Raw genomic sequence first — 24,332 nt, 5'->3', positions numbered from 1 at the left:
CTCCCCAGCCACAATCTAAGGAGGGAAGCTCAGCTGGCCAGACTCCTGGGCAGGCTCTAGGCCTAGGTGGGGTACAGGCAAGTAAGGTCTCTGCCTGCCCACTCCCTGAACACTTCCTTTCCCTGGAGACTGTATATGCCATGAGAACGGGAACCAAAGCAGTCTTGTTCCTTTGTTTGTGGAATGAAGGCGTGAGTGATGAGGTGGAAAGAAGCTGGAACAGCAAATGTCCAAGATGAGGCCTAGCCTGCTTGGACCACGCTGGGGTACCCATTCTGCTTCTGCCTGATCTACAGGTGCTCTCTCAAGTCTAGCATCGAAGCCAAAGCTGGGGACTGCGCCCAAGGGGAGAGTACTTGGATAGGCCCAGTGGGTCATGGGAGAAGACGGACAGAAAGTTCTGGCCACTGAGAGTCTAGCGTGCGCTGGGCCGGGCAATGCCCACCTCCCAGCCCCTGCCACTCCACCTCCTGGGCCACAGGGGCAGAGAGCACTCCAGCTCTGACCTCGGGTCTCCGGTACACTGGATATAGGCAGAGACACCGCCGCAGGGTCCTGGGGGTCGCTCGCCAGCCTCTGCCCGGCACACATGGACTTGAGCATCTGGAAGACGGCGAGAGGCGCCACGTTCAGCTTCAGCAGGTCCACCAGGATTCTGGCGATAACAGACAAGGTGCGCAGTGAGACCTTTGACCACGAGCCCCGCTACTCGGGCGAGAACAGGCCAGGAAAGGCCACCAGCCTGGGGCCAGGCTCAGGAGGGCCACCTCCCTCAAGACTCCACCTCTACTCTGGGCCCCCACGGGGTTCCAACAAGGGCGGGCGGCTGGGAGCAGGGGTGTCTGGGGGTCGGACGAGCGCGCAGCCCCCACCCACTCCCGCTCACTTGAACACGTCGGGGTCCATGGCGCCACCCGCCGCCTGCGCCAGCTCGTACAGCTCCATCTCCTCGGCGCTCAGCACCTTCTTCCGCCGCAGCGCAAGCTTCTGCAGGGCCGCCTCCAGCCCTGGGGGTGTCCCCGGCCCGGGCCCGTGCCCGGGCCCGGTGCCCGGCGCCGCCATCTGCGCCGCTGGCGGGAAGGCGCGTGCCCCCCCGGCCCTCCCACAGCGTCCTCTACTGGCTCTGCCGGCCGTTCCTCTCCCTGCAGCGCCACCGCCTGGCCTCCCGGGCAGCCGTACGCCATCCGATCCGCATTTACGAGCGGCTCACTATGTTAGGCGTGGGGGATACATGGCGGGCCAAGGAGAGCCGCTCCTGGGCGATCAAGACTTCCCTACTAGGCTGCATTGGTCGTTCTAGCTTAAGCAGCAGCACCCGATGCAGTGTCTGGCATATAGTGGACGCTCAATAAGTGCCTGTGGGACGAAGGGCAGTCAATCCACAGCGCGTAATTGGTGCGCGCCCCGCCGACCCAATAGCGGGCCTGCCCCGAGGGCCCTAATAAACGGCCTCTCCTTTTGCGCACGCGCACTCCTTGCCTTAGACACTGCGTGAGCTCAAGCGCGAGGGGCGCAAACGCCACCTCTGCGCACGCGCACACAGTAGTGAACCCCCCCCACACACACACCCCATAAACCCGACCACCCTTCGCTTTGCGCACGCGCCTGTTGAAACAGAAGCCTGACGCGATAGCGGCGCTTTTCCCGCCAGGCCGGGGGGCGTGACGCCACGCGCAGCTTGATGACGACATTTCAGCGCCGGATAGCCGAGTGGTGGTCTCAGTTCCTGACGCGAGCGACGCTATGGACCCCACAGGTGAGTGGCGGGAGCCGCGCGCAGTACGGTCCCACGTCCCAGCAGCCTCTCCGAACCTGCGCCTAAGCCATCTCCTTTTCTCCGCGATCCCCGGGTTGGGCCTCGGCGTCTCCACTCCGGGCCGTGCCGGCAGGGGAGCCGAGGCCCCGGGCTGCGCCCTCATGCCACCTTCTCTCGCGGCTCACACACACTGTCCCGGTGGGTGCTCGGTTAACGTTCGTTGAACGAGTTAGAGGAAGGAGAGCTTCGAGTTAAAGTTGAGCCTTGAACTCAAAAAGCCATGTAGGAGAAAGAGCTGGGGATGAGTCTCGGCCCGAGCCTTCCTCCGTGTGGATTTTTCTGAGCCTCAGTTTTCTCGTCAGTGGTATGGGCATCCCAATGCTTACTTCACAGGACAGTTGAGAGCAACAAATGGGAGCATGCTCTGCTCAGAGGAGCCAGAGGGAGGCCTTGGCAGTAGCGTGATTTGCTTGGCAGGATCGGCGTTGTCTGAGGGCTGCCGCTCTCAGAAAAAAACCCCAAACAAGAGTCGAAGCAGCTCCTGAAGAAAGTGGTTATTGAAGTGCAGAGATGAAGCAAACGCTTGGTGCACAGCGCAGAAGGGTGTGGGGGGAGGAGCCTGGCCGTGGCAGAGTCAGAGAATAGCGTTGGAGACACAGCCTTCCCTTGGAAAGACCCCTAGTGGGGCAGCTCTGGCTTCATTTTTTCAGCTCCTGCCTTTGCAGTCTTCCTCTAAGCAGGGAGGTGCTTTCACCTCATCTTTAAAGCTCTGCCCTTTGATCATTTGGCAGTTGTCCTCTTGACCATTTAGTTCAGGACTGAGGTGTTTAATTTGTTTTAAACCTTTCTTAAAACGGAAACTGATGGCTAGTTTAATTAAGAGCTGAAAAAATCCTGGGAGGTGTTACTATTGTTAAGTGGGAGAGATGCGCATCTCCTGTCAACCCCACAGCTGCCAACAGACTCCTTGCACCCAACCTCTCTCCATCCACATAAGTTGTCAGTTGCCACCTCAGTACCCTTACTTAGGCCAAGAGCAGAGCTGTGCCGGGAAAGCCATTAGTAGCCCATCAGTGGGACTAGGCATGCATCCTCTCTGTTCAGTCCAAGTCTGGATATTTTTAGTTTTTGACTTGAGTGGGCAAAGAGGTAGAAATCTGGAGAGCTATCCCTGATTTTCTGATGGCCCGGTCAGAGGCTTCTTCGGCAGAGCTTACTCATCCCCTCCCCTCATTCTCAGAGAGCACAAGTAAAATAGAGGAGATTTATTTACCCGCCTCTGTGAGAAATTCGTGGAGATGTCTGTGTATTTGAATGTTGGCTCTGCCATTTACCAGCTGGGTGAGGGCAAGTGACATGCCTTCTCTCTACCTCCATTTCCTCATCTGTACTGACTTTATAGGGTTATTGTGAGGATGTATTTTTTATTCTTGCTTAACAAATTTAGCAGCTTAAAACTTCACCCATTTATTATCTCACAGTTATAGAGTCAGGAGTGCAGGCCTAGCTGAGTTCTCTGCTTAAGCTCTCACAAGGCTGTAGTCAGGATGTTGGCCAGCTTTTCTTTTTCTTTCTTTTTTTTTTTTAATTTAAGTATAACTGGTATACAATTTTATATTGGTTATATTAATTTCAGGCATACAGTATAGTGATTTGACCAGCTTTGCTCTTATCTGAAGGCTCTCAGGAAGAATCTGCTTTTAAGCTTATTCAGGTTGCCATCAGAATGTAGTTCTGGCTGGCAGCCAAGACTGCTCTGTATCTTATGGGCCACCGACTTGAGACTTTAATTGTATCTGCAAAATCTTTTCACAGCAGTACCAAGATGAGTGTTTAAATAACCACGGACGGCCATCTTGGAGGGCTATCTTTAGAATTCTACCTACCACCGAGAATTAAATGTAGATATGTAGAGAGCCTTAGAACCAGGCCTGACACATAGCAAGGGCTATACAAGTGTTACCACATGTTATCAGGGATTCACCACCACATGAAATGTGGTGAATGAAAACAGCAGTTCTGTAACATGGGATGTGGCAGTGCAGGGTGTGTTGAGTTATTCAAATATTCTGCAAGGCATTGTGAAACAATACAATATTCTGTTGTTTGGCAGGTCTTGAGATTTCATCTTTGTTTTTCCACAGTGGTTTCCTAAGATGACCATTTTCAACTCTCCACAAGAGCGTGCTATGGCGTTCCCTCACATGCAACAGCCCAGCTTCCTACTGGTAAATATCAACTGCCCGTGTGAGTGTCAGTGTGATTATAATTCTAAGCTCAGGGACTTGAATGTTCTTTCTACTGACTTGAAGAGCTCTCCAGTGGTTGTTTTTGGGGGTGTGTGATGGAAGTAACACTGGACTGGGGGTTGAAATCCTTAGGCTTGATTCTGCCTCTGCAGGACCTTGGGTTTACTCAACCTCTGGGCCTTGGGTTTTCTCATCCACAAAACAAGATGATTCCAGTGCCATTTTCCCTACTTCCCAGGGTATGGGGAGGAACAAATGAAAAGGATGTCTTGTAAATCCTTACACAAAAATGTCGTAATCACAACTGTCATCAGTGAAAAGCAGAAGGACACATATGCTGGGGGTAACCAGGACTACACTTTAAATATTAAACATGATAGTGAGATGTTAAGCATGAGGCAGGTATCAATGATTAAAAGTTTCAAATTTCAGTTCCCAAAAGATACTTTTTGTAAACATTTGTCTGGAAAGATAGTCTTCCTTGGTACACCCTCTAGAGCCAACACATCTGACCCATGGCCTAAACAGCCCAGGACTGCCTGCCTCTGACTGAGGCCTTGTGGATTCCATCTTCATTTGGAAGTGAACAAGGCCTTAGATATCCTTGGGCAAAGCCCTCTTGGTTAAAAATAGTGTTTCCTCGATCTTCATCCATTTATGCAGAGGCTCTGTGATCTGTGAGGGGAGCCCTCCACAATAGAGGACTCTCTTGGATATAGAGCTGACCTCCTGCCTGTGGATCAGATAGAAGTCAATTTTATTCTGATAATGTACAGTTCTTTGAGGTAACTGGGGTTGTTTACAAAGGGTGCTGGGAAGCAAGCCTGACAATTACTGGTCTAGAGATCCTGGGACAATTACTGGTCTAGTACCATCCTTTAGGCCAGCGGTCCCCAACCTTTTCGGCACCAGGGATCAGTGCTCCTATGAAAATCTAATACCTGAAGATCTGAGGTGAAACTGAGGCGATGATGCTAGGGCTGGGGAGTGGCTGCAAATACAGAGGAGGCTTTGCTCACTCACCCATCACTCAACTCCTTCTGCGTGGCCCAGTTCCTAACAGGCCCCAGACCTCTGCTGGTCCGTGGCCTGGGGGTTGAGACCCCTGCTTAAGGCCACTGACACATGCATGACTTGATGTATGAAGTACTAGAGAGTCAGGCCAGTGGTGTGTGTCTCACTCCTGCCTATCAGTTGAATTTCTATTTTGGCTCAAGCCAGAATATTGTCAAAGGCTACAAAGCAAATATGCTTATGATTTTTTTGCTTTCTTCTAGGCTAGCCTGAAATCTGACTCTATCAATAAGCCCTTTGCACAGCGGTGTCAAGACTTGGTTAAAGTTATCGAGGATTTTCCAGCAAAGGTACAACTTTGCTAGCATTTCTTTGGGCCATGTCTCACACATTCCTTGAAAAATGTTATTACATGTCCTGAGCACTGCCCTGCATGGCGGCCTGACCTGGCATTGTGACTTTCGCATTTATGGACACATTTAAACATGTGAACATGTTGACCAGGAGTTCTCGACCATGGATGCTTCTGTCCATGGGATACTTGGCAATGTCTAGGGACATTTTTAGTTGTCACATGGGCTTGGTGCTACTGGCACAAGTAGGTAGAGGCCAGGCATGCTGGTAACTCCCGCAATGCACAGGACAGCCCCCACAACAAAGAAGTATTGAGCCTAAAATGTCAACAGTGCCAAAGCTGAGAAACTCTGATGTAAATACTGAAAATATGTATTTACATCCCACACAGAAATGTCAGATAGTAAGTGTAGGTAAGTTCAAGAAGCCCGCCTGGACAAGGAGTTACTACCAAATGGCAGTAAGTCTCAGTTTCAAGGACTCACTCTGAGAAAGAACATTGTCACCCTTTTTAATAAAGCTCTCTTCAAATCAGAAGTTTCCAACATTTAAAAAAAATCTTTTTAAATAGGCTGACATATAACTGGCCTAGATATAAAGCAGTACTGCTTGATATGCCACGTAACCACAGTGAAAGAATCCAAAGCTGCTGATCCTGTTAGCACTGTTGTTCCGGGGTTCCTGTGGGTGCTGGGTTGGTCCTGTGGGCTTCTGAACTAAGGAGTAACAACATCAGTGCTCAGGGCCAGCGAAGAAGGTGGGCAGCTTATAGTGCAGCACTGGAGTTGGGGTGGGAGCCCACATGGCACACAACCTGGCAGTGAGAGCTGGTTCTCAGCAAGGCTTCCCAAAGCCTCACCGACACACTGTTTCAGGAGCTGCACGCTATCTTCCCATGGCTGGTAGAGAGCATTTTCGGCACCTTGGATGGCATCCTCGTCGGCTGGAACCTTCGCTGTTTACAGGGACGCGTGAACCCTGTGGAGTACAGCATTGCAATGGAATTTCTAGACCCTGGGTAGGTAGGTTTTTCACCCAAGGGGCTAGATGTTTCCTTTGATGATCCCATTTTTAAATCACTGTACTTCTCAAAGTTAGGAAACAAAGCAAGGTGGTTTGCAGTTTGTTTACCCTGTTTTTGTTGGTTTAATTTCATGTTCAGTGGCCCAATGATGAAATTGGTTTATAAACTTCAAGCTGAAGACTATAAGTTTGATTTTCCTGTTTCCTACCTGCCCGTAAGTAATCCATGGTGGTGAGCACTGTGTTTGGGGCAGAGTGTCCCAAACAGCAGCTGCACTGTGTGGTGGGTGGGCAGGGGCTCAGAGTGGCTGTGACTGTGGGCAGAAGAGTACCACTGTGTCTGCTCAGGGCCAAGGAGGCATCACAAATTAGAACTCCAACAGTTACTTTTCTTTAAGATCATTCCTAACTCTGCCAATGGTAAAGGTGCCATGCTGCTTAGTTTGCTCCTTGCTGAGTGGCAGGCAGGGCCATATGACTGGCTGCAAAGGGTGACTTGTTCAGTGGGTATGAGAAGCAGAGAGAGGGGATTCATCAAGTGCCTGTCTGGGCTCAGAAATGTGCACAGCTGCTGACCTTGCTATTTGCAGGTATTTATGAGAATGATAGAGATTCTAAGTGAAGGCTCTTTTGCTCAAGCGCTATACAGAGGACAGCTCTGTTCAAACAGGCAGGGTCCATGTGTTGGTCTTGTCCTCAGCAGCTTTTCTAGAGGGCTGCACCGCATGTAGGGAGGGCACCATGCTGGAGCCTAGCCTCGAGCCCACCTCCTTCTCTCCGCAGGGCCCTGTGAAGGCATCCATCCAGGAGCGTGTGCTCCCTGACAGCCCTCTGTACCACAACAAGGTCCAGTTCCCCCCTACTGGGGGCCTCAGCCTGAACCTTGCCCTCAGTATCCTTTGCTGACCCTGCGGGCGGGGAGGCTGGGGGTGGGCAGCACAGTGCTGAGTGGTGAGGGGTGGCTCAACAACCCTGCCATGTGCACCCTGACACTGTCTTCAGATCCGTTTGAGTACTACATGTTCTTCTTCGCCTTGAGCCTCATCACTCAAAAGGTACAGAAGGGATGCCTCTGAGCAGAGTTTGCTTTATTGGAGACACCTGTGAAGGGAAGCGGCCGTGGTCCAGGGCTCTTGTTTTCGCACAGCATGGGGAGCTTGTTGGGAGCCTGGGAGCCAGCTGCCACTCTTTCTTTGTCTTCATTTCTCCTTTTCCCTTCCTGCCTCGTTTCTCTGGGTCCTCCTTCCTCCTTCAGCCTTTGTTCTTCAGGCCATCCCCACCTAGGACAACAAACTAGTGAGCAGACTTGACAGGCGGTATGGGCTGATCTAGGCACTCTGATTGGCGGTCAGGGGAGCTTCCTACAGGAGGTGCTTGCTCATCATGGGGGCAGGGTGAAACTGTCTTGGAGATTCGCATGCAGGGCAGGACTGGGGGTCTAATCAGTGAGAGCTTTTTTCTGGTACCGCCGTCAGTGCTCATGGGCCAGCCTTAGGGATGCAGCCCATATCCTAGGGCTCTCTTGGGTAGGTAGCTGGGGTCAGCAGCCTGGGGCAGCACCCAGAGCCACACACGAACCCAAGTTTTGTTTTACAGCCACTCCCTGGGGCCCTCCACGTTCGTACTTCAGACTGTGCCTATTTCATCCTGGTGGACAGGTACCTGTCATGGTTCCTGCCCACAGAAGGCAGCGTGCTCCCCCCACTATCCTCCAGTCCAGGGGGGCCCAGTCCCTCACCAGCTCCCAGGTAAGACTCTCCAGCTACCCTGGCCCTTGGCCAGTGCCTGAGGTGGCCCATGTCTGGCCCTTCTATGAGGGAGTGGCCTGGTCAGTGGTCATTGCTCAAGAGACAGTGGTGCCACTCTTTGTCTGGGGCTCCCTGGTTTTTCTTATGCCTGAAATTTTCAAACCCCAGCTGCCCTAGCACAGACTGGAAGGCAGGGATAAGGAGGGCATCTGTGTTTGGTTTTCAGTGGCCATCCCTAAAGGTCAGATCCTGGGGCTGCATGGCTCTCCTACGGAAACAGGCTGTGTTCTGTCCATAACAGCCCTTCCCACGTGCAGCGTCCAAGCCCTACACCAAGGTGGTGAGCAAGGTGGTAGAAGACTCGAAGCTGAGAGCTGATCGATGGTGCTGGGCTGATGGTTCTGGAGAAAAAGGACTTATAGGCAGGTCATGGAAGGGTTGACCTGTGGATGAATAAGAATACAGTTCATCTATCATCTATCACTTAATGACAGATATGTTCAGAGAAATGTGTTATTAGGTGGTTTCATCCTTGTGCAAACATAGAATGCGCTTATACAAACCTAGATGTTTACTACACACCTAGGTTATATGGTAGGGCCTACTGCTCCTAGGCTACAAACCCATACAACACGTTACTGTAATGAATACTGTAGGTGGTTGTAACACACTAGTATTTGTGTACCTAAATGTAGAAGAGGTACAGTAAAAATACAGTATAAAAGATAATAAATGGCACACGTGTAAAGGGCACTTACCCGAAATGGAGCTTGCAGGACTGGAAGTTGCTCTGGGTAAGTCAGTAAGTGGTGAGTGAGTGAAGGCCTAGGACATTAGAATGTTGTAGGCTTTATAAACACTGTACACTTAAGCTGTACACTAAGTTTATTTTAAAACATAGCAAAGTGTCGTGCTATGGCATCACTAGGCAATAGCAATTTTTCAGCTGCATAACAATCTTAATGAGGCCACCATGATACATGTGATATATGTGGTCCATCTTTGACCAAAACTTTCTTATGCAATACATGGTTATAGTAGGAATCTGTGAGTTCCAGGACTAGATCTTGTCCTGAGCCAGAGGCCCTGGGACAAAGAGCTTTTTGTGCCAGTCCAAGCAGACTGAACTATGCAGAAGGGGAGTGTGTGGCCAGCCTCAGCCCAAAGGTGTACTGGGGCTTTGGTGGATCTTAAACTTGGGTCCTCTTTGCCGACTTTCCCCAGAAGACCTTCCTGCCCTAATAGCGCTTCCTATACTGCTTTGACCCCTCCTCCCACCTCACTGGCCCAGCTCCTGCCCTGGGAGGCTGCAGGCAGGCTCTTCTTGCACTTGCTGGCCCACCCTACATTTGTCACATGCTGTCCTCTAGGGCAGGGGCACCTTTATAGAGAGCAAATCTCACCCAGAAGAGTTAGCCTTTGGCGGGTAAGGGGTTATTGGTCTTATTCCAGAAGTACTGCAGGATGTCTCTTAATAAACCATGAAATAATGTCCTTGGTCTCTAAGCTGTGGATTTTTGATGTCCACATTGCCCCTGGTTATGCCAGTGGGAGCCCCTAACAAAGGTCTGTTTCTGTATCTCAGGACGCCAGCCATGCCTTTTGCTTCCTATGGTCTCCACCATACCAGCCTCCTGAAGCGACACATCTCTCATCAGACATCTGTGAATGCAGACCCTGCCTCCCACGAGATCTGGAGGTCGGAAACTCTGCTACAGGTGAGAGCTGAAGCGGCTCTTCTCTGCTTCCATTTCAACATAAACTGCTCAGCCACCTTTCACCCCATGGGGCAGAAGCCTATAGACTACTTGGGGTAGTTCTAAATTGTCAGTATTTTCCTTCTCTGATGTTTAGAAAACAGACTAGAAGAAATTTGCCCACCAGTCTAACCTATATGTCAATGGCAGTATTTTCATCCCTTGTACAGTTCCAGCCTCTCCCACAGGCTTAGGCTGGCTCCCACAGCACAGTGCTGGCCACCTCCCAGGCTTGGCTATCTTCCGAGCACACCTTGGAGAGGGAGGTCCATCTGGTTCTGACGTAGGATTCTGGAGCTTAGTTGGTAACCACTAGCGTTGCTTATTGACAGCCTAGAATGTAATTAAGATGGGATTCTGTCCTGCCTTGTACGTAATTCTTGAAATGTGGGTTGCTGTGTTTTCAGAGGCTTCCATGTTATTGTCACAGTAGCTCTGGGAGGTGGGACAGTTGGAATCATCTTCCCTGTTCACAAAGGGGCCTGGTGCTTCAGATGGCTCCCAGCTAATGTGGGCTCTGGGCTCTGCTGGCCCATGAGGAGGGCAGGTGAGCAAAGCATGAGCTTATAGGACGGAACTAGAGGGTTATTTCCTGGATTGAAATGCTAGTGGTTTTTTTTCCCCCCTTAAATTATGGTAAAATACACATAACATAAAATTTACCATCTGAACCTTTTTTAAGTGTATAGTTTATTTATTTACATAGTTGTAATGGATTTGCAGAACTTTTTTATCTTGTAAAACTGAAATATGTACCCATTAAATAATAATTCCTCATTTCTTCCTCCCCCCAGCCCTTGGCAACCACAATACTACTTTGTCTATGAATTTTACTGCTTTTAATGCCTGTATAAGTGGAATCATATGGCATTTTTCTTTTTATGACTGACCAACTTCATTTAGCATAGTGAATCTTCAGAGTTCATTCATGTTGTAGCATGTGTCAGAATTTCCTTTTTAAGGCTTAATGATATTCCATTGTATGTAAATGTTTCATTTTGTTTATCCATTCATCTGTCGATAGACACCTAGGTTGCTTCCACTTCTTGGCTATTATGAACAATGCTGCTATGAACATAACTATACAAATATTTCTTTGAGACCCTGCTTTTCATTCTTTTCGTTATCTGCCCAAAAGTGGAATTGCTGGACCGTATGGTAATTCTGTTTAATTTTTTGAGAAACAGCCGTACTATTTTCCACAGTTGCTGCACTATTTCACATTCCCACCAGCAATGCACAAGGGTTCCAATTTCTCCACATCCTCACCAATGCTCATTATTTTCTGTTTTTTTTTATTTTTTATTTTCATTTTTATTATTATTATTATAGCATTCTAATGGATATGAGGTGGTATCTCATTGTGATTTTGATTTGTATTGCTGTAATAGTGGTGTTGAGCATCTTTTCATGTCCTTATTGGCTATTTGTCTACCTTCTTTGGAGAAATGTCTATTTAAGTTCTTTGCCAAGTTTTGAATTGAGTTGTTCATTTTTTAGTTGTCGAGTTTTAGGTGTTCTGTATATATTCTGGATAGTAATCCCTTATCAGATACATGATTTACAAATATTTGCCCCCATTCTGTGGGTTGCATTTTTACTCTGTCAATAGTGTCTTTTAAAGCACAAGTTTTTCATTTTCAAGAAGTCCAGTTTGTCTGTTTTTTTCTTTGTTGCCTGTGCTTTTAGAGTCATATCCAAGAAATCATTGCCAAATCCAATGTCATGAAGATTTCTCCTCATGCTTTCTTCTAAGAGTTTTATAGTTTTAGCTCTTATATTTGGATTTTTGATTTATTTTGAGTTATTTTTACTTATGGTTTAAAGGGTCCAAATTCATTCATGTGCATGTGGATATCTTGTTTTCTCAGCAGCATTTGTTGAAAAGAGTGTCCTTTCCTCCACTGAATGGTCTTGACACTCTTGTTAAATCATTTGACCAGCTGGTGTTCTTTTGCAGGTTTTTGTTGAAATGTGGCTTCATCATTATTCCTTGGAGATGTACCAAAAAATGCAGTCCCCTCATGCCAAGGTATGTTGCCACAGTTTTTCTTTCCATCTCCTTCTCTGTCCCTGGTGCACCTGGCCAACCTGCTACTTCTTGTCCTCGGTGCCAGTTAGTTTTCAAGGGCTGAATGGTGGGAAATGGAAGCCCAGCATCACCTCTCACTCAGATTCTGAACAGCATGTGGGTTTTATTCTGTGGTGGGCTTGCACCCTAAGGGCTGGAGGCCTGTCCTCTCTGGGGTCCTCCTGAGCTGCTTCTAGAGCCCCCGCTCCCTGGCATCAGGAACAGATGATATGGTGGTGCTCCTGCTCTGGGTGTAGGGGAGCCACTGATGCCTGTGGGAGTCATGTCTGGGTCTGTTCCTTCTATCATCACAGTGCCTCTTGCTTTTCTGCTGAGGGGGTGCCTGGCAGATCCTCGACTACCCTGGTGCCCACGCTGCCCTCTACCACCTCCAGAGCTTTGGCAAGCTTTGTGGTGGGTGCAGTCTGATGCCCTGCATGTGGCCTGGCCTGTCTCCTCCTCCTCCTCGCCTTTTTCCCTTCCCTCGCTGGGCAGCATACTCTGTGTGCAGAGGTGTGGAGGTGACTGAGACTTTGGCACCTGCCTGGGGTTGCTGTCCCCAGAGCTCACAGCCCACCGAACTCATCAGGGTTCAGTTAATAAGAGGCAGGAAGGGCACTTAGATTCACACTCCACGGAACTACAGTGTACAGCTGCTGTACACCGATTTGCTCCTTAGACTTTGCTTTTGTCACTGCTAGACAAAATTCTTGTGGGCTTCCTTGATAACTAGGGATCTATGGATTTTTTTTTAATGAAGAATGTTGGCCTGTAATTTTCGCTCTGCGATTCTGAGGAGAGGTGAGGGTTCTACTCCTGCCGCAGAGTCTCAACAACTAGTTCTGTGACCCCAGTGCTCTGTCATGTCAGGCCTGGGGTGCAGCCCTCCGACCGCTGCTCTTTTAAAGTGCAATGTGCTCCAGATCTCCGTCTTTGGTGTCATACAGGAGAGGGAGGAGGAGAACAGGGGACTCTATCCTGGGCTGGGCCTCTCACATTACAAAATGCTTGCATTGTCCTTCCTGCTTCCAGAGCAGACTAGCTGCATGGTCCTGGTCGGTGCACAGTGGTTGGGGGGCCAAGCTTCCCTGTGGGGTCCCAGGAGGCTCGCTTTGCTCCTTTGCATGTGTCTTGGTCTTGCAGAGGCCACTTTGCTGCATTGCCTTCCTTGTCTGCTCGTTCTGTCTTCTGAGCCAGTGGAAACATGCCCACTTTAATTTTTAGCAGATTGACGAACCAGAAAGGCCCTTCTGGGCTGTCTGTCACCTGTGAGGATTCTGAGTCTACACAGGGAACGGGCGGTCACGATCCCTGTTAGGGCAGTGAGGCCTTCCCCTTCTCCCCACTGTTTGCTTCCTCTTGGCTAGCCCACAGGGTGGGTGAGAGCCGCTCAGAATGGCTGGCAGTCGGGGGATCATCATGAAATACCCACCAGGTGCCCAGGGAAGTTCTACCCTTTGCTTCCTATCGAGATAGAAAAACAAAACCTGAGAAAACTAGGTGTGTAGGAAGCTGGGAAAGACAGCTGTGGAGGTCTGCTTCATCTGAGACCCCTTACTATTTGTGCAGGCCCATGCCACACCATGCCATACAGAAATCCTTGAAAGTCCTAGCGTACCCTTAAGGTCACATATTCCTGATTTTAAGGGTGCCGGAACCATAGCTCCTGGAAGTACCCCAGTGTGTTTATGGCTGGGCTAGGTCCAGAGTGCATGCTCACTTCTTGGAGGCCTGGCCTCCACTCTACCCAGCTTCCTCAGTGTAGCTTCTGGAGGGATAGTAAGGATGGCCACAGCCCTACAGGCTTCTGTGGGGCCTGCCCTATGTCCCCGCAGGCCAGGACAGGGACCCAACAGGAGAATGGTGTGTGTCCTGATTCCTCACTGAGAGTTGCAGCTGAGCCCAGGGTCTGGCCTGGACGAAGGCTGTGAATTGCCAACGCCTCCTTGCTGTGCTTCTTCTCACCCCTGCTCCGTGTGCTCTGCTCTGGCTGTGCTTGTCTCCTTGGAGTCTGGCAAGTGCATTCTGACTTCTCCTATGTGAAGCATGCTGTTCAGGCAGGAGGCATGGCTATTGTAGGGCAGGATGTGTGCTGGGACTGGCTCTGGGCTGTGTTTGGCTATTGGAGGGCTGCTTCAGCCAACCTTGATATTGCAAGCAGGTAGGGCAGAGGGTCCTAGGGTGGGGCCTTACAGCATGCTAGATCATCTGTCATCCCCAGAGTCCCAGGCTGTCGCAGCCTCAGGGTTCTAGCTGCCTCTGGGAGTGTGTGACCATGGCCAGATTCTTGGGGCTCTTGCCATTGGGACTGATGAAAACGCCTTGTGTATCTGGAGGTGGTGGGGAGTGATCTGTTGAGGTAGAGGCTGGTCTTCCCAGAATTAGATCCGAGGAGTGTTGTGCCTCCTTTCATCATTCCAGAACATGGAGTGTGGAGGGTGTCCGGTGGGGCCTGGTGGGCCAAGCCTGTGCTCATCTCTGTTCTGCCTTTGGGAACCAGCCCCAGTAAGGGTGGGACACTGATTAGATCTGAGACACGTAGGAATTATGCCGGTAAATTTCTCTTTGGGACAACCCAGGGAAGTCCAATAAATTACATATTTTTCTTTTCTGAGGCCTAGTTCTAGAGAGGCCTCCAGCTAGAATTGGCTCCTCAAAAGTTTCTTTACTGAGCCTTGGGCCTTTAGGGTTTTGGTGGCTGGCAGTGTGTCCTAGCAAGGCACCTGGGCTCCTGGTGGCCTTTGGTGTATACATACTGCACGCAGTGCCATCTGACTCGGGAGAAAGCAGGATCTTCTGGAAGGCAAGTGAGTCAGGCCAACCTCAGGAAGCTAGAGAGGCCTTTAGGCCCCAGCAATATGGAGGGAGCCTCCCAGCTGACTGACCTACAGGGTCTATTTGTCCCTCTGCCTAGCACAGGAAGGGTTTGGTCTGGACCGGCCTGAGTTTGTCTCACTGGCCTGAGGTTGCTGGGCTGTGATTGTTTGGATTATCACTGACGTGCTTTTGTTTTTTGTTTTTTTGTTTTTTGTTTTTCTCCTTACTTCTGGGCTCTCACTTTTTTCTTTCTCTCCCCAATCTCCCCCTCCCCTCCCCTTCCTCTGCCCTGTCTGGCTTCTGTGTTTTGTTGTCTCAGCTGGAGGTTCTGCACTACCGACTCAGTGTCTCCAGCGCCCTCCACAGCCCTGCCCAACCCAGCCTCCAGGCCCTCCACGCCTACCAAGTACTGGCTGCTCTTGATCTGTTCCATTTCACCCCTGCCCTGTGGTGTAAGCCACAGAGCTCATGTCAGTGCAGTGGTAAAGCAAGGGCATATCTAGGGCCAGCTGGGGGTGATACAAAGACCCATTCCACACAGAGCAAGACTCGGGGTCGGGAGGGGCTGGCTTAGCCTTTCAGCCTGGCTTGGCCTTCAGCTTTGCGGACTAGCTGGGGTTTGGGGTATGTGGCCATGTGGCATGGAGTGAGGCACACGATCCCGGCTGGCTCTGGGGTCACCAAATCTGCCTGGTCAAGCCTCAAGCCAACCATGGTGTCACAAGTTCTCAGATGTTGTGAGGGCTCCATACTTGGCCCTGGTTTGAGGGAGCGAAATATTGTGGCCTTTGCTCACCCCGTAATGCAAGCCTGGTACTCAGTAAGCGACTGAGGAGGCTCTGGGGCTTGTGAGTGGTGCAGTTTTGCTGACAGCCCATGTGTGAGGCAGAGGGGTGGGAAAACTTGGGCTTGGCTGCCTAGCTTGAAGAGGTTGTCGATCCCTGGGCAACATGGGGCCTGGCCTTCTATAAGCCCGGCCCCTTGTGGATTTGTGGATTCCTCCAGAGGTGGACAAGAGTGGGCTGTGACCTCATGGAAATTGTGGTCTGCTTAGACAGAAATGAACCGTGTGACAGATCTGAGGTCAGCAAAGTGGACTTCAGACCTACAGGGTGTTTCAGAGCTGACAGAGTCTCATCATTCACTGATTTATGAGATAAGGCAGGAAATCTGGGCAGAAATGGTGGAAAGGTATACCTGGAACGATGCTTGCAGCCAGGGGCCTGTCCATTTCACTTTTGGTGGAAGCACACAATATTGAACTTGAATTTAAGCATAAGGTGAGAAATCTTGTTTTTTGCTGGGATGGGATGGTGAGCACAGCACACAGTAGAGGTTTGTGCTCTGAAGCAGCAGCTGCAGTCAGGAGGGAAGAGAATGTTCCAGAAGGTCCAGAATGGGCCATCCAAGTACAGAATTTGGTGCCACTCCAGCCTCTGTTGGGGAGGTCTCACTTGGCTAAGAGCAAGATCCTTGGAGAAACTGTCTGCATTCACTCCACAGCAGGAAGACCAAGAGCCCTAGAAAGGGCTTTGGGAAAGTGTCTTTAAAATGTGGAGGAGGCACCTGCAGCTGTGGTCCGAGATTCCTGTGGGGCTTTGGCTTAGGAGAGTGGGGAGTTGGGAAAAAAGTTTGGCTTGACAAACCTAGAAGGAAGATAGCTGAGGGGGTACATTGCGATTGCTGGGGGCCTGTGGTAGGGAACCTAGTTCTCCAGAAACACTGGGAAGGATGGGGGTGAGATGTGGTAGGGGATCCCCATTCCCCTGCCAATATTCTCTTTGAAGGGATGTTGGTCAGGTAAGAGCGAGGGGCCAGGAATGAGAAAGGGGAGGACTCGTGGCAGGGAGTTACGACCTGGCATCGATGCCTTTCTAATGTTTTATTATTATTAAAGTAGGCCATGCTTTTTTCTTTAACACAACGCAAATTTATTGCATAAAGACTTAAAAATACAGATAAGCAGAAAAAAGTTACCTTCTGCCCCAAAATGCCATCCTTAGACATAGTGACCTGTGGGCATATCGCCTGGGCCTGTGGAGCTATTTCCGTGACAAGGAGAGCTGCATGGATTGTGCTATGGGCTGGCTTCCTCAGCCACGAGAGGTCTGGCAGTATGCCAAGACTCGTGGCCTACACCAGCCTCAGTACTGTTCTGGGTGGGGATGAGGCTGCCAAGAGCTCTTCCAACAAGTTTGTTGAGGCTGCAGAGGGCTAGGGGTGAGCGAAGAGAGGAATACATCAGTCTGGACAGCCAGAGTGGTGGGGCAGTGGGTTCTGCCTTCCCATGTGTCCTCTGCCACTCAGGGAGTGCCACCCTGCACTCTATCCCTGAACAGCTGGCAAATAGGCTTTCCTCTCCAAGATCAAACAAGGACTCTGAATCAAAAGTCGGCTCACAAGATTGAGGGTACTCTGTGTGTTGTGGGTTGTGCTGACCACAGGTCCAGCGGGGAAAGGGCTTTGTTTAGGACAGACAGCAGATGGAAGGATAGGGTTTCAGCAGGAGGAGGAACTGGGAAAGGGAAGCTGTTAGGCCCAGGAAGCCATCTGTACATACCTGGGAGACAGGCAGAGACCCTCTGAGTCCAAGTCCTGAGTGGGATGGCGGCCTTCCTGCCCCCTGCTCCTCGTTCTCTGGCTGGCCAGGAGATGAGGACCCCTGATGACCTGGTTGGGCAGCAATGACTCAAGTCATCCATGGAAGGTACAAAAAATGGGTTTGAGTCTACGGCCATGCTACCCTGAACAAGGCTGATCCCGTCGGATCTCAGAAGCTAAGCAGGGTCGAGCCTGGTTAGTACTTGGATGGGAGACTAGGAAAACCAGGTGCTGTAGGCATAAAAAAATAAAAAAATAAGGGATTGTAAGCTGACAAGATCTTTGCAATCCATGAGGTCAATTAAAGGTTACCTGGCCTAAAAAAAAAAAAAATGGGTTTGAAGGGTTTAGGGAAGTAAAGCACTTGGCTGACTTGTCTGTTTTAGCAGCTGTCTCAGGGTGCACTGCATAGGCTTCACCACTCTTAGCAGTGCTAGGCTTGTCTGCAATACCAGGCATGAGTGGGGCCCTAAGTGGTCCCACTCCCAGCCCAGCCCACGCATCCTGTAGTTGGAGCAGAGAGATGGGCCTGGGCGGGACGTGGTCAGACCTGGGGCTTCCCATTCACGAAGACCTGGGTCCTGATTTCTTCTCCCCTCTCAACCTTAGGAGTCATTCACGCCCACCGAGGAGCATGTGCTGGTTGTGCGCCTGCTGCTCAAGCATCTGCACGCCTTTTCCAACAGCCTGAAGCCCGAGCAGGTCTCTCCCTCCGCCCACTCCCACGCCACCAGTCCCCTGGAGGAATTCAAACGGTGTGTACAGGGCTATGTTCAGGGCTGCTATGCCCCAGTCTGCTTTCTCCTGTTCTCCACACACGTGTCGCCCATAGTGACATTTCCCCAGGGCTTGTGGGCCGGGTGAGCAGAGGCTTTTGAGGCCTCTGCAGGGTGAGGGAGGTGGGAAATCGCCTCATCCCTTCCTGGGTCTGTCTCCTCGCTTCCACCCCGGCCCCAGAGGTGGGTGGGGCTTCCCAGCTGCTTCTCTGCCTATCCCACCAGGCCAGTGGAAAGAACCAGTCAAGCCAGGGAGAGGCCTCATCTTGCTGCTCCCTCTGGTCCCTTTCTCCCCAGTGGCAGGCAAGAAGGCCAATGGGCTAGGAGTGCCTGTGTAGCAGAGTGGCTCAGTTGTCACAGGAGACCGATCTCTATGCTTGCCTCTCCTCCCCCTCAGGTGGAGGAAGGGCTGGGGTAGTGGGGTGATCCAAGCTGACAAGCGTACAGGAGCTACACTGGATCGTCTACATGCATGCTGTGTGTCCTTGGGATGTTCTCTAACCTCTCCCAATCTTGATTTCTTCCTCTGAAGAATGGGGCTAAAAATAGGAGATCTTGCCTCTAGGGAGTGCACAGTGCTCCCCCTGACAGAATCAACCCTTGAAATGGGAGCCACTGGGCTCACCTGTGAGGTGACCCACCCTTTCCCTGCAGGGCCGCCATCCCGAGGTTTGTCCAGCAGAAGCTCTACCTCTTCTTGCAGCATTGCTTTGGCCACTGGCCCCTGGACGCATCATTCAGAGCCGTGAGTGTCAGTCCTGTCACACTTCACTGAGCTGCACTTGGCCCCACTTCCGAAGGGATGGCGAGAGGGTTAAACATCCCAGGGGTGCAGTGAGTCCCTTTTATTCCCTCTCGGGAGTATAGGAAGAAGCCAGACCCTGGAGACATCTCCTGCCCTCCCCGGCAGAGCAGAGCCCCACAGCTAGGGATATGCCCCTGCTCCACTGACTTGCCTCCCCGGCCAGGCTCCAGGAGGCCCAAGGATCTGGCCCAAAGCCCTTCCCCCACAGCCCACCAATGTGCACACGTCTCACCAGGTCCTGGAGATGTGGCTAAGCTACCTGCAGCCCTGGAGATATGCACCTGAGAAGCAGGCTCAGAGCAGTGACGGCCAGGCCCGCTGTGTGTCGGAGAGATGGTGAGCCCCAGCAGCCTGTCCTCCTTCAGAGGACCTGCTTCTCCGAGGTCCTTTAGAGTGGGAATGGGCCACCCCTCCTTGACCCTGCTGTGTCTCGCCTGGGCCCTGGGATTGGTTTCCCAAGGAAACGACGGTCACCCTTCTGTCCCTGTACTGTTATCTCACTCATATGTATGTTCACGCTCACCCCCAAATCACCCTTCAAACCTTCCTCACCAGTTCTCTCATAGCAGCCACCACACCTCTCCAACATCTCCCAGCCAGCCTCCAGGCTTCCCTCCTCTCTGGCCGCCTTCTCCTGTGCATCCCTCTGGTGCCCTGGCCAACCTGGTTTTGGTCCTTTCAAAAAGGGCTTCATCCTGGGGAGGATTCATTGTCCTCAGGGGGCCGAGGTCTCTCCCACCTCTGTTCTGCCTCCTCCCTTGCCACCCCCAGGCTCCCTCAGTGGACATTCTTGACACCTCCATAAGGTCATGGCTGGGAAGACTGAGGATACAGTGGAAGTGAGGGTGAGGACCCATGTGGCCTTTCTCCCGGCGGGAGGTCTGGCCCCTAACCCACTGCCTGGTCCCCAGGGCGCCCTTTGTGCAGGAGAACCTGCTCCTGTACACTAAGCTCTTCGTGGGCTTCCTGAGCCGTGCGCTGCGCACCGACCTGGTCAGCCCCAAGAACGCGCTCATGGTGTTCCGAGTGGCCAAAGTCTTTGCCCAACCCAACCTGGCTGAGATGATCCAGAAAGGTGAGCCCTCACCTAGTGGGAAGCAGCGCTTAGAGAGGGACCCACGGACCCTGCGTGAGCTTCACAGGCTTGTGAGGGGCTTGGCAAAAGGTGGTGTGGGGAATCCTGGTGCCCAGTGGCAGGGTAAAGGTCTGAGCCTGGCTGCACCCCGCCTTCCCTGTGACATAGCATGCTGGGCTGGGGCTGTGGTGTCCCCCGTGGGAGGGGAAGCAGCGCTCTGAGCTGCATCTCCCTGGTGACGAGTGATGGTGGCATCAGGGGCAATTCTTGGTCTCTTGTCTGCTTTTGTCTTAGCCAGTTTTGTTGGGCTTTTTCTTGGTGAGTGTCGGCTTTCTCGTTGAGACTGGTGGGGGCTCCTGGAGCATTAAGACCTGGGCCCCTACACTGCACAGTCACTGCCCTTTGAAAACCTCAGGAGGCACTCAGGAAGCCTGCCAGTGGCGACTGAGTATTTTGTGTCTTCGAAAACTAAAGCCAGACTCGTGTCCTGCCTTACAGGTGAGCAGCTGTTCCTGGAGCCCGAACTTGTCATCCCCCACCGCCAGCACCGACTCTTTACAGCTCCCACGTTCACTGGCAGCTTCCTGTCATCATGGCCACCAGCTGTCACCGACACTTCCTTCAAGGTGAAGAGCCACGTCTACAGCCTGGAGGGCCAGGACTGCAAGTACACCCCGATGTTTGGGCCAGAAGTCCGGACACTGGTGAGTGAGTTGGAGCTCCACTGGCCGCAGGGCCATCCTGAGCTTCTGGAACAGTGATCCAGGGAGGGTGCACACATTCTGGGAAAGAAAGGAGGAAGAGTGGGTGTTGAGTAGACAATGCTACTCCTCCTTCCTCTCTTTTGTTCAGTGAAGTCTAATTTTTTTCACATGATAAAAGAAATGTTGGAAGTTTTCCACATTTAGAACATGCATCTTAGTCTTTAAAAATCCTCATAACATGGAAGCTGCCCCTCCTGGCCCTTGGCAGGTTCCCCCAGGACCACCACTGGACTATGGTGGCTGAGTGCTGTGAGGTAGCCTCACCAGAGCCAGCTGACCTCCTGTCTGCCCTGCAGGTCTTGCGCCTGGCTCAGCTCATCACGCAGGCCAAACAGACCGCCAAGTCCATCTCTGACCAGTGTGGGGAGAGCACAGCTGGCCGCCCCTTTCTGTCGTGGCTGGGTTTCTACTCCTCGGATACAAACAGCTCCTACCCAGCCAATGACCTGGATGAGATGGGACAGGACAGTGTCCGCAAGACAGACGAGTACCTGGAGAAGGCCCTGGAGTACCTGTGCCAGATGTTCCGAGTACGAGCCATGGGGCTGTCTCCTCCCCAGGGTTCGGTCCTGTGGCCCTCACCCCTTGCCCAGCTTGGGACCAGCCGTGGACCAGGACCCAGTGTGGATCCTGCCACTCAGGGCTCCTGGGATCATCTTGTGGGAGATGCAGGCCTATGCTTTCGATGTCAAGGCTGGATCCCGTTATTGTCACTATTAGAGGCCCAGTGGGGTGAAGACCAGTCTCCTCCCTTCTCCTGGAAACTAAAAGCAGGTAGTTTCTCTTTGACAGCTCAATGAGGCCCAGCTCACCCAGCTCACGCTCGCCTTGGGGACAACTCAGGATGAGAATGGAAAGAAACAGCTCCCAGACTGCATCGTGGGTGAGGATGGACTCATCCTTACGCCCCTGGGCCGCTACCAGGTAAGGCTTATGTCCCAGAGGCACCTGGCTCTCTGGGGCTTTCCGGGCAGCACAGCTGGTGGTCCCCATAAGCAGTGACAGCTCTACTGAGTCGTTTGCAACGGTGTGTTCCCTGGACTGCTCCCAGGGTCTGAGTTTCACCTGAGGCTCACCTCTCCTGCTGCTTCTAGATCATCAACGGGCTGCGAAAGTTTGACATCGAGTACCAGGGGGACTCAGAGCTACAGCCCATCCGGAGCTATGAGATCGCCAGCCTAGTCCGGTTGCTGTTCCGGCTGTCCTCCACCATCAACCACAGGGTAAGTGTGGGCAGGAGGGCCACACCCCTTCCTTACAACCTCAGAGAGGCTGGGTGGACAGTGTGGCCCCTGCTCGTTGCCCACTCCCACAAGCCTCTGTCTTTGCTCTAGTTTGCAGGCCAGATGGCAGCCTTGTGTTCCCGGGCCGATTTCCTTGGCAGCTTTTGTCGCTACCACCTCATGGAGCCTGGGCTGACCAGCAGGCACCTGCTGAGCCCTGTGGAGCAGGGGCGTTCGGTTGGCCGTGCCCGGGGCCCCAGGCTCAGCCTACGCTTCCTGGGTAGCTACCGGACACTGCTGTCGTTGCTGTTGGCCTTCTTTGTGGCCTCTTTGTTCTGCATTGGGCCCCTGCCCTGTGCTCTGCTGCTTGTGCTGGGCTATTTCCTCTACGCCATGGCCATGACACTGCTGACAGAGCGAGGCAAGCTGCACCAGCTCTGACTACAAGCAGGCCAGCACCTGTCTCCACACAAGCCAGCAGGATGGCTACACAGCCCCTCCTGTGCACCTAAGAGGCCAGCTCTGAGCCTGAGCCCAGTCACCTTCGCACTTCTTAGGGGTATTGTCCTGCAGATTCAGAGCCATCCGTAAGAGAACCTGAAACAAGAAGGGCATGCAGTCCAGGCTTGGCCAGGAAGGGAGCAATGTCAAAGGACCCATGAGCTGCAAGGGGTGGGCCAACCCAGGGCCCAGCCACTGGGCCTCCTTCCTTCCCTCAGGCGAGGCCTGCAGTGAGATGGTTCTTGGGGACTTTCTCTTCTTTAACTATTTCAGGATTTAGCCACGTGAAACCAAGGAGTCAGTGCTTCCTCCAGGAGGGCCCTGGTCTTTTGCCCTCACTATCCTTGAGGTGGGCATTGTAGTGTGTCTCCTTTTCCCGGGTGATACCAGACCAGCAACTCATCCTCTGGCTCCAAAGAATCAAAGACCCTAAAAGAGATTCCTGAGGAAATTAGATGATGGTTCTCCTCTGATTCCTAATTTTAAAACTAAATTTTGCCACCACACTTGGCAAAGCAAGGATCATTCTCCTTTGTGTACCCCTAACGATGCCAAGTATGGGCCATAGAATTCCACTTTGGCGGAGAGAAGATCCTCTAGGAGCACAGGCGCTTGGTGGGACAGTGCTTTCCTCTGGCTCCCTTCTGGCCCCCAAGCCAGCAAGTGCATCATTCAGTGGTGGTCCATGTCACCACCATATCCGAGAGGACAAGCTCTCCTCTGCGTAGGGGATATGGCGGGGCCACTGGGCCCATCTTGCCAGCTTCTGGTCTACAACCAAAGATGATCAAAAGCATTGTTTGTATCTTCAATAAAATCAAGTGCTCAAAGACACAATAACTTTCTGATAACACTTAAATATTCGAACTACACAACAATTACATGTTCACTGTCAAAAATCCCCATGGGTCTTGCATGCCTTTTGTCCTACAGATGACTCACTAGAGAAAACAGTGTTTCAGCAGTGATTTAAACCAAGCCTTTTTTTTTTTTAAGTTCTCAAACATTAAAAGTTGGGCTTTCTATTTTGGTGTAAACTCAGAATAGTGGCATTCTGGGCCTTTGACCAAAAGTCCAACCAGACTTGTAACCAACCATGGATCTGAAGAAACCTGTTCTTGCTCCTGAGTCTTGTGCTGGGGCTCAGCCTCCAGTGTGGTCACCTGTTGAGGGTCCCCCAGTACTCGGTGACTGCAGATGGCTGTTGGGTGCCCCGTCGTCCCTCACCCAGGGCTCAGTGGATTCACTTACAGCAGCAGCAGACTGAGGCAGATGTAGACAACTGGCAGTGATAGAGACAGCAAGCCCCCCAGAGGTTTGGGAAACGAGGCCCAGAGTGGGCCTCGGCCCACACAGGCCCCAGGCTGGGTCTAAGCTGTGAGAATGCCTTCTACTCAGCAGGTCGGAGTTGGCCTTAATGTGAAAAACTGGCAATTCTGGAACACGTGTTGCACTTTCTGTGGCTTCTGGAAGCTCAGGGGGCCACGTGCAGCTGGGAACTGAACCATGCACTTAGCCCCACGTGAGTATCTCACCAGGAACACACTGACCTGGCCTGAATGTTAAATGTCCTCCTTTCCCTGGGCAGGGCAGTCACTTTGGGTCAAGTTTGATGGGAATAGGAAACATGATAACCTTAATAGTTTCTACAGGTTTAGCATTGACAGATTACTGGCTTTTGTTACCAGGCTCATTAAGTCAGAGGAGAGATGAGCACACCTTGAGAAATAATGGCCTGGGATCAGATATTAATGGCACCATTTCCCCATGACTCTCCCTTTATAACTTCCTCTGATGG

General features: G+C 51.8%; 1 protein-coding gene and 1 pseudogene across 3 annotated transcripts; both read left to right on the top strand.

Annotated features, from left to right (window-relative positions):
- Positions 1-477: 477 nt before the first annotated feature.
- SMPD4 (sphingomyelin phosphodiesterase 4) lies at positions 478-23,374 on the top strand. 3 transcript variants are annotated; one of them, XM_039868396.1, is made up of 21 exons: positions 478-673; positions 1,652-1,756; positions 3,901-3,984; positions 5,283-5,369; positions 6,249-6,391; positions 6,536-6,611; positions 7,180-7,288; positions 7,399-7,451; positions 7,993-8,144; positions 9,730-9,862; positions 11,862-11,933; positions 15,109-15,195; positions 18,000-18,145; positions 18,821-18,911; positions 19,207-19,307; positions 19,883-20,046; positions 20,545-20,750; positions 21,107-21,340; positions 21,603-21,734; positions 21,905-22,033; positions 22,145-23,374. In XM_039868396.1, the coding sequence occupies exons 1-21, from the start codon at positions 590-592 to the stop codon at positions 22,472-22,474; spliced, it is 2,718 nt and encodes a 905-aa protein (XP_039724330.1). In that variant the 5' UTR covers positions 478-589; the 3' UTR covers positions 22,475-23,374. The 3 variants fall into 3 exon arrangements, with proteins under 3 accessions (XP_039724330.1, XP_039724331.1, XP_039724332.1); XM_039868397.1 differs by lacking the exon at positions 15,109-15,195; XM_039868398.1 differs by lacking the exon at positions 478-673 and having other exon boundaries at positions 1,654-1,756; positions 3,870-3,984.
- Positions 17,516-17,630, top strand: LOC120606936 (uncharacterized; annotated as a pseudogene).
- Positions 23,375-24,332: the final 958 nt, after the last annotated feature.

Source organism: Pteropus medius, unplaced genomic scaffold (assembly GCF_902729225.1).
Source record: "Pteropus medius unplaced genomic scaffold, Ma_sr-lr_union100, whole genome shotgun sequence".
Classification (NCBI taxonomy): domain Eukaryota; kingdom Metazoa; phylum Chordata; class Mammalia; order Chiroptera; family Pteropodidae; genus Pteropus; species Pteropus medius.
Note: the sequence above shows the minus strand (reverse complement) of the source record. Positions and strands in the feature narration are given on the sequence as shown.

Coding starts and splice junctions, on each gene's coding strand:
- SMPD4 (XM_039868396.1), top strand. CDS start 590: ATGGACTTGAGCATCTGGAAGACGGCGAGAGGCGCCACGTTCAGCTTC. Junction 1,757..3,900: donor CGACGCTATGGACCCCACAG/GTGAGTGGCGGG, acceptor GTTTTTCCACAG/TGGTTTCCTAAGATGACCAT. Junction 7,452..7,992: donor TGAGCCTCATCACTCAAAAG/GTACAGAAGGGA, acceptor TTTGTTTTACAG/CCACTCCCTGGGGCCCTCCA.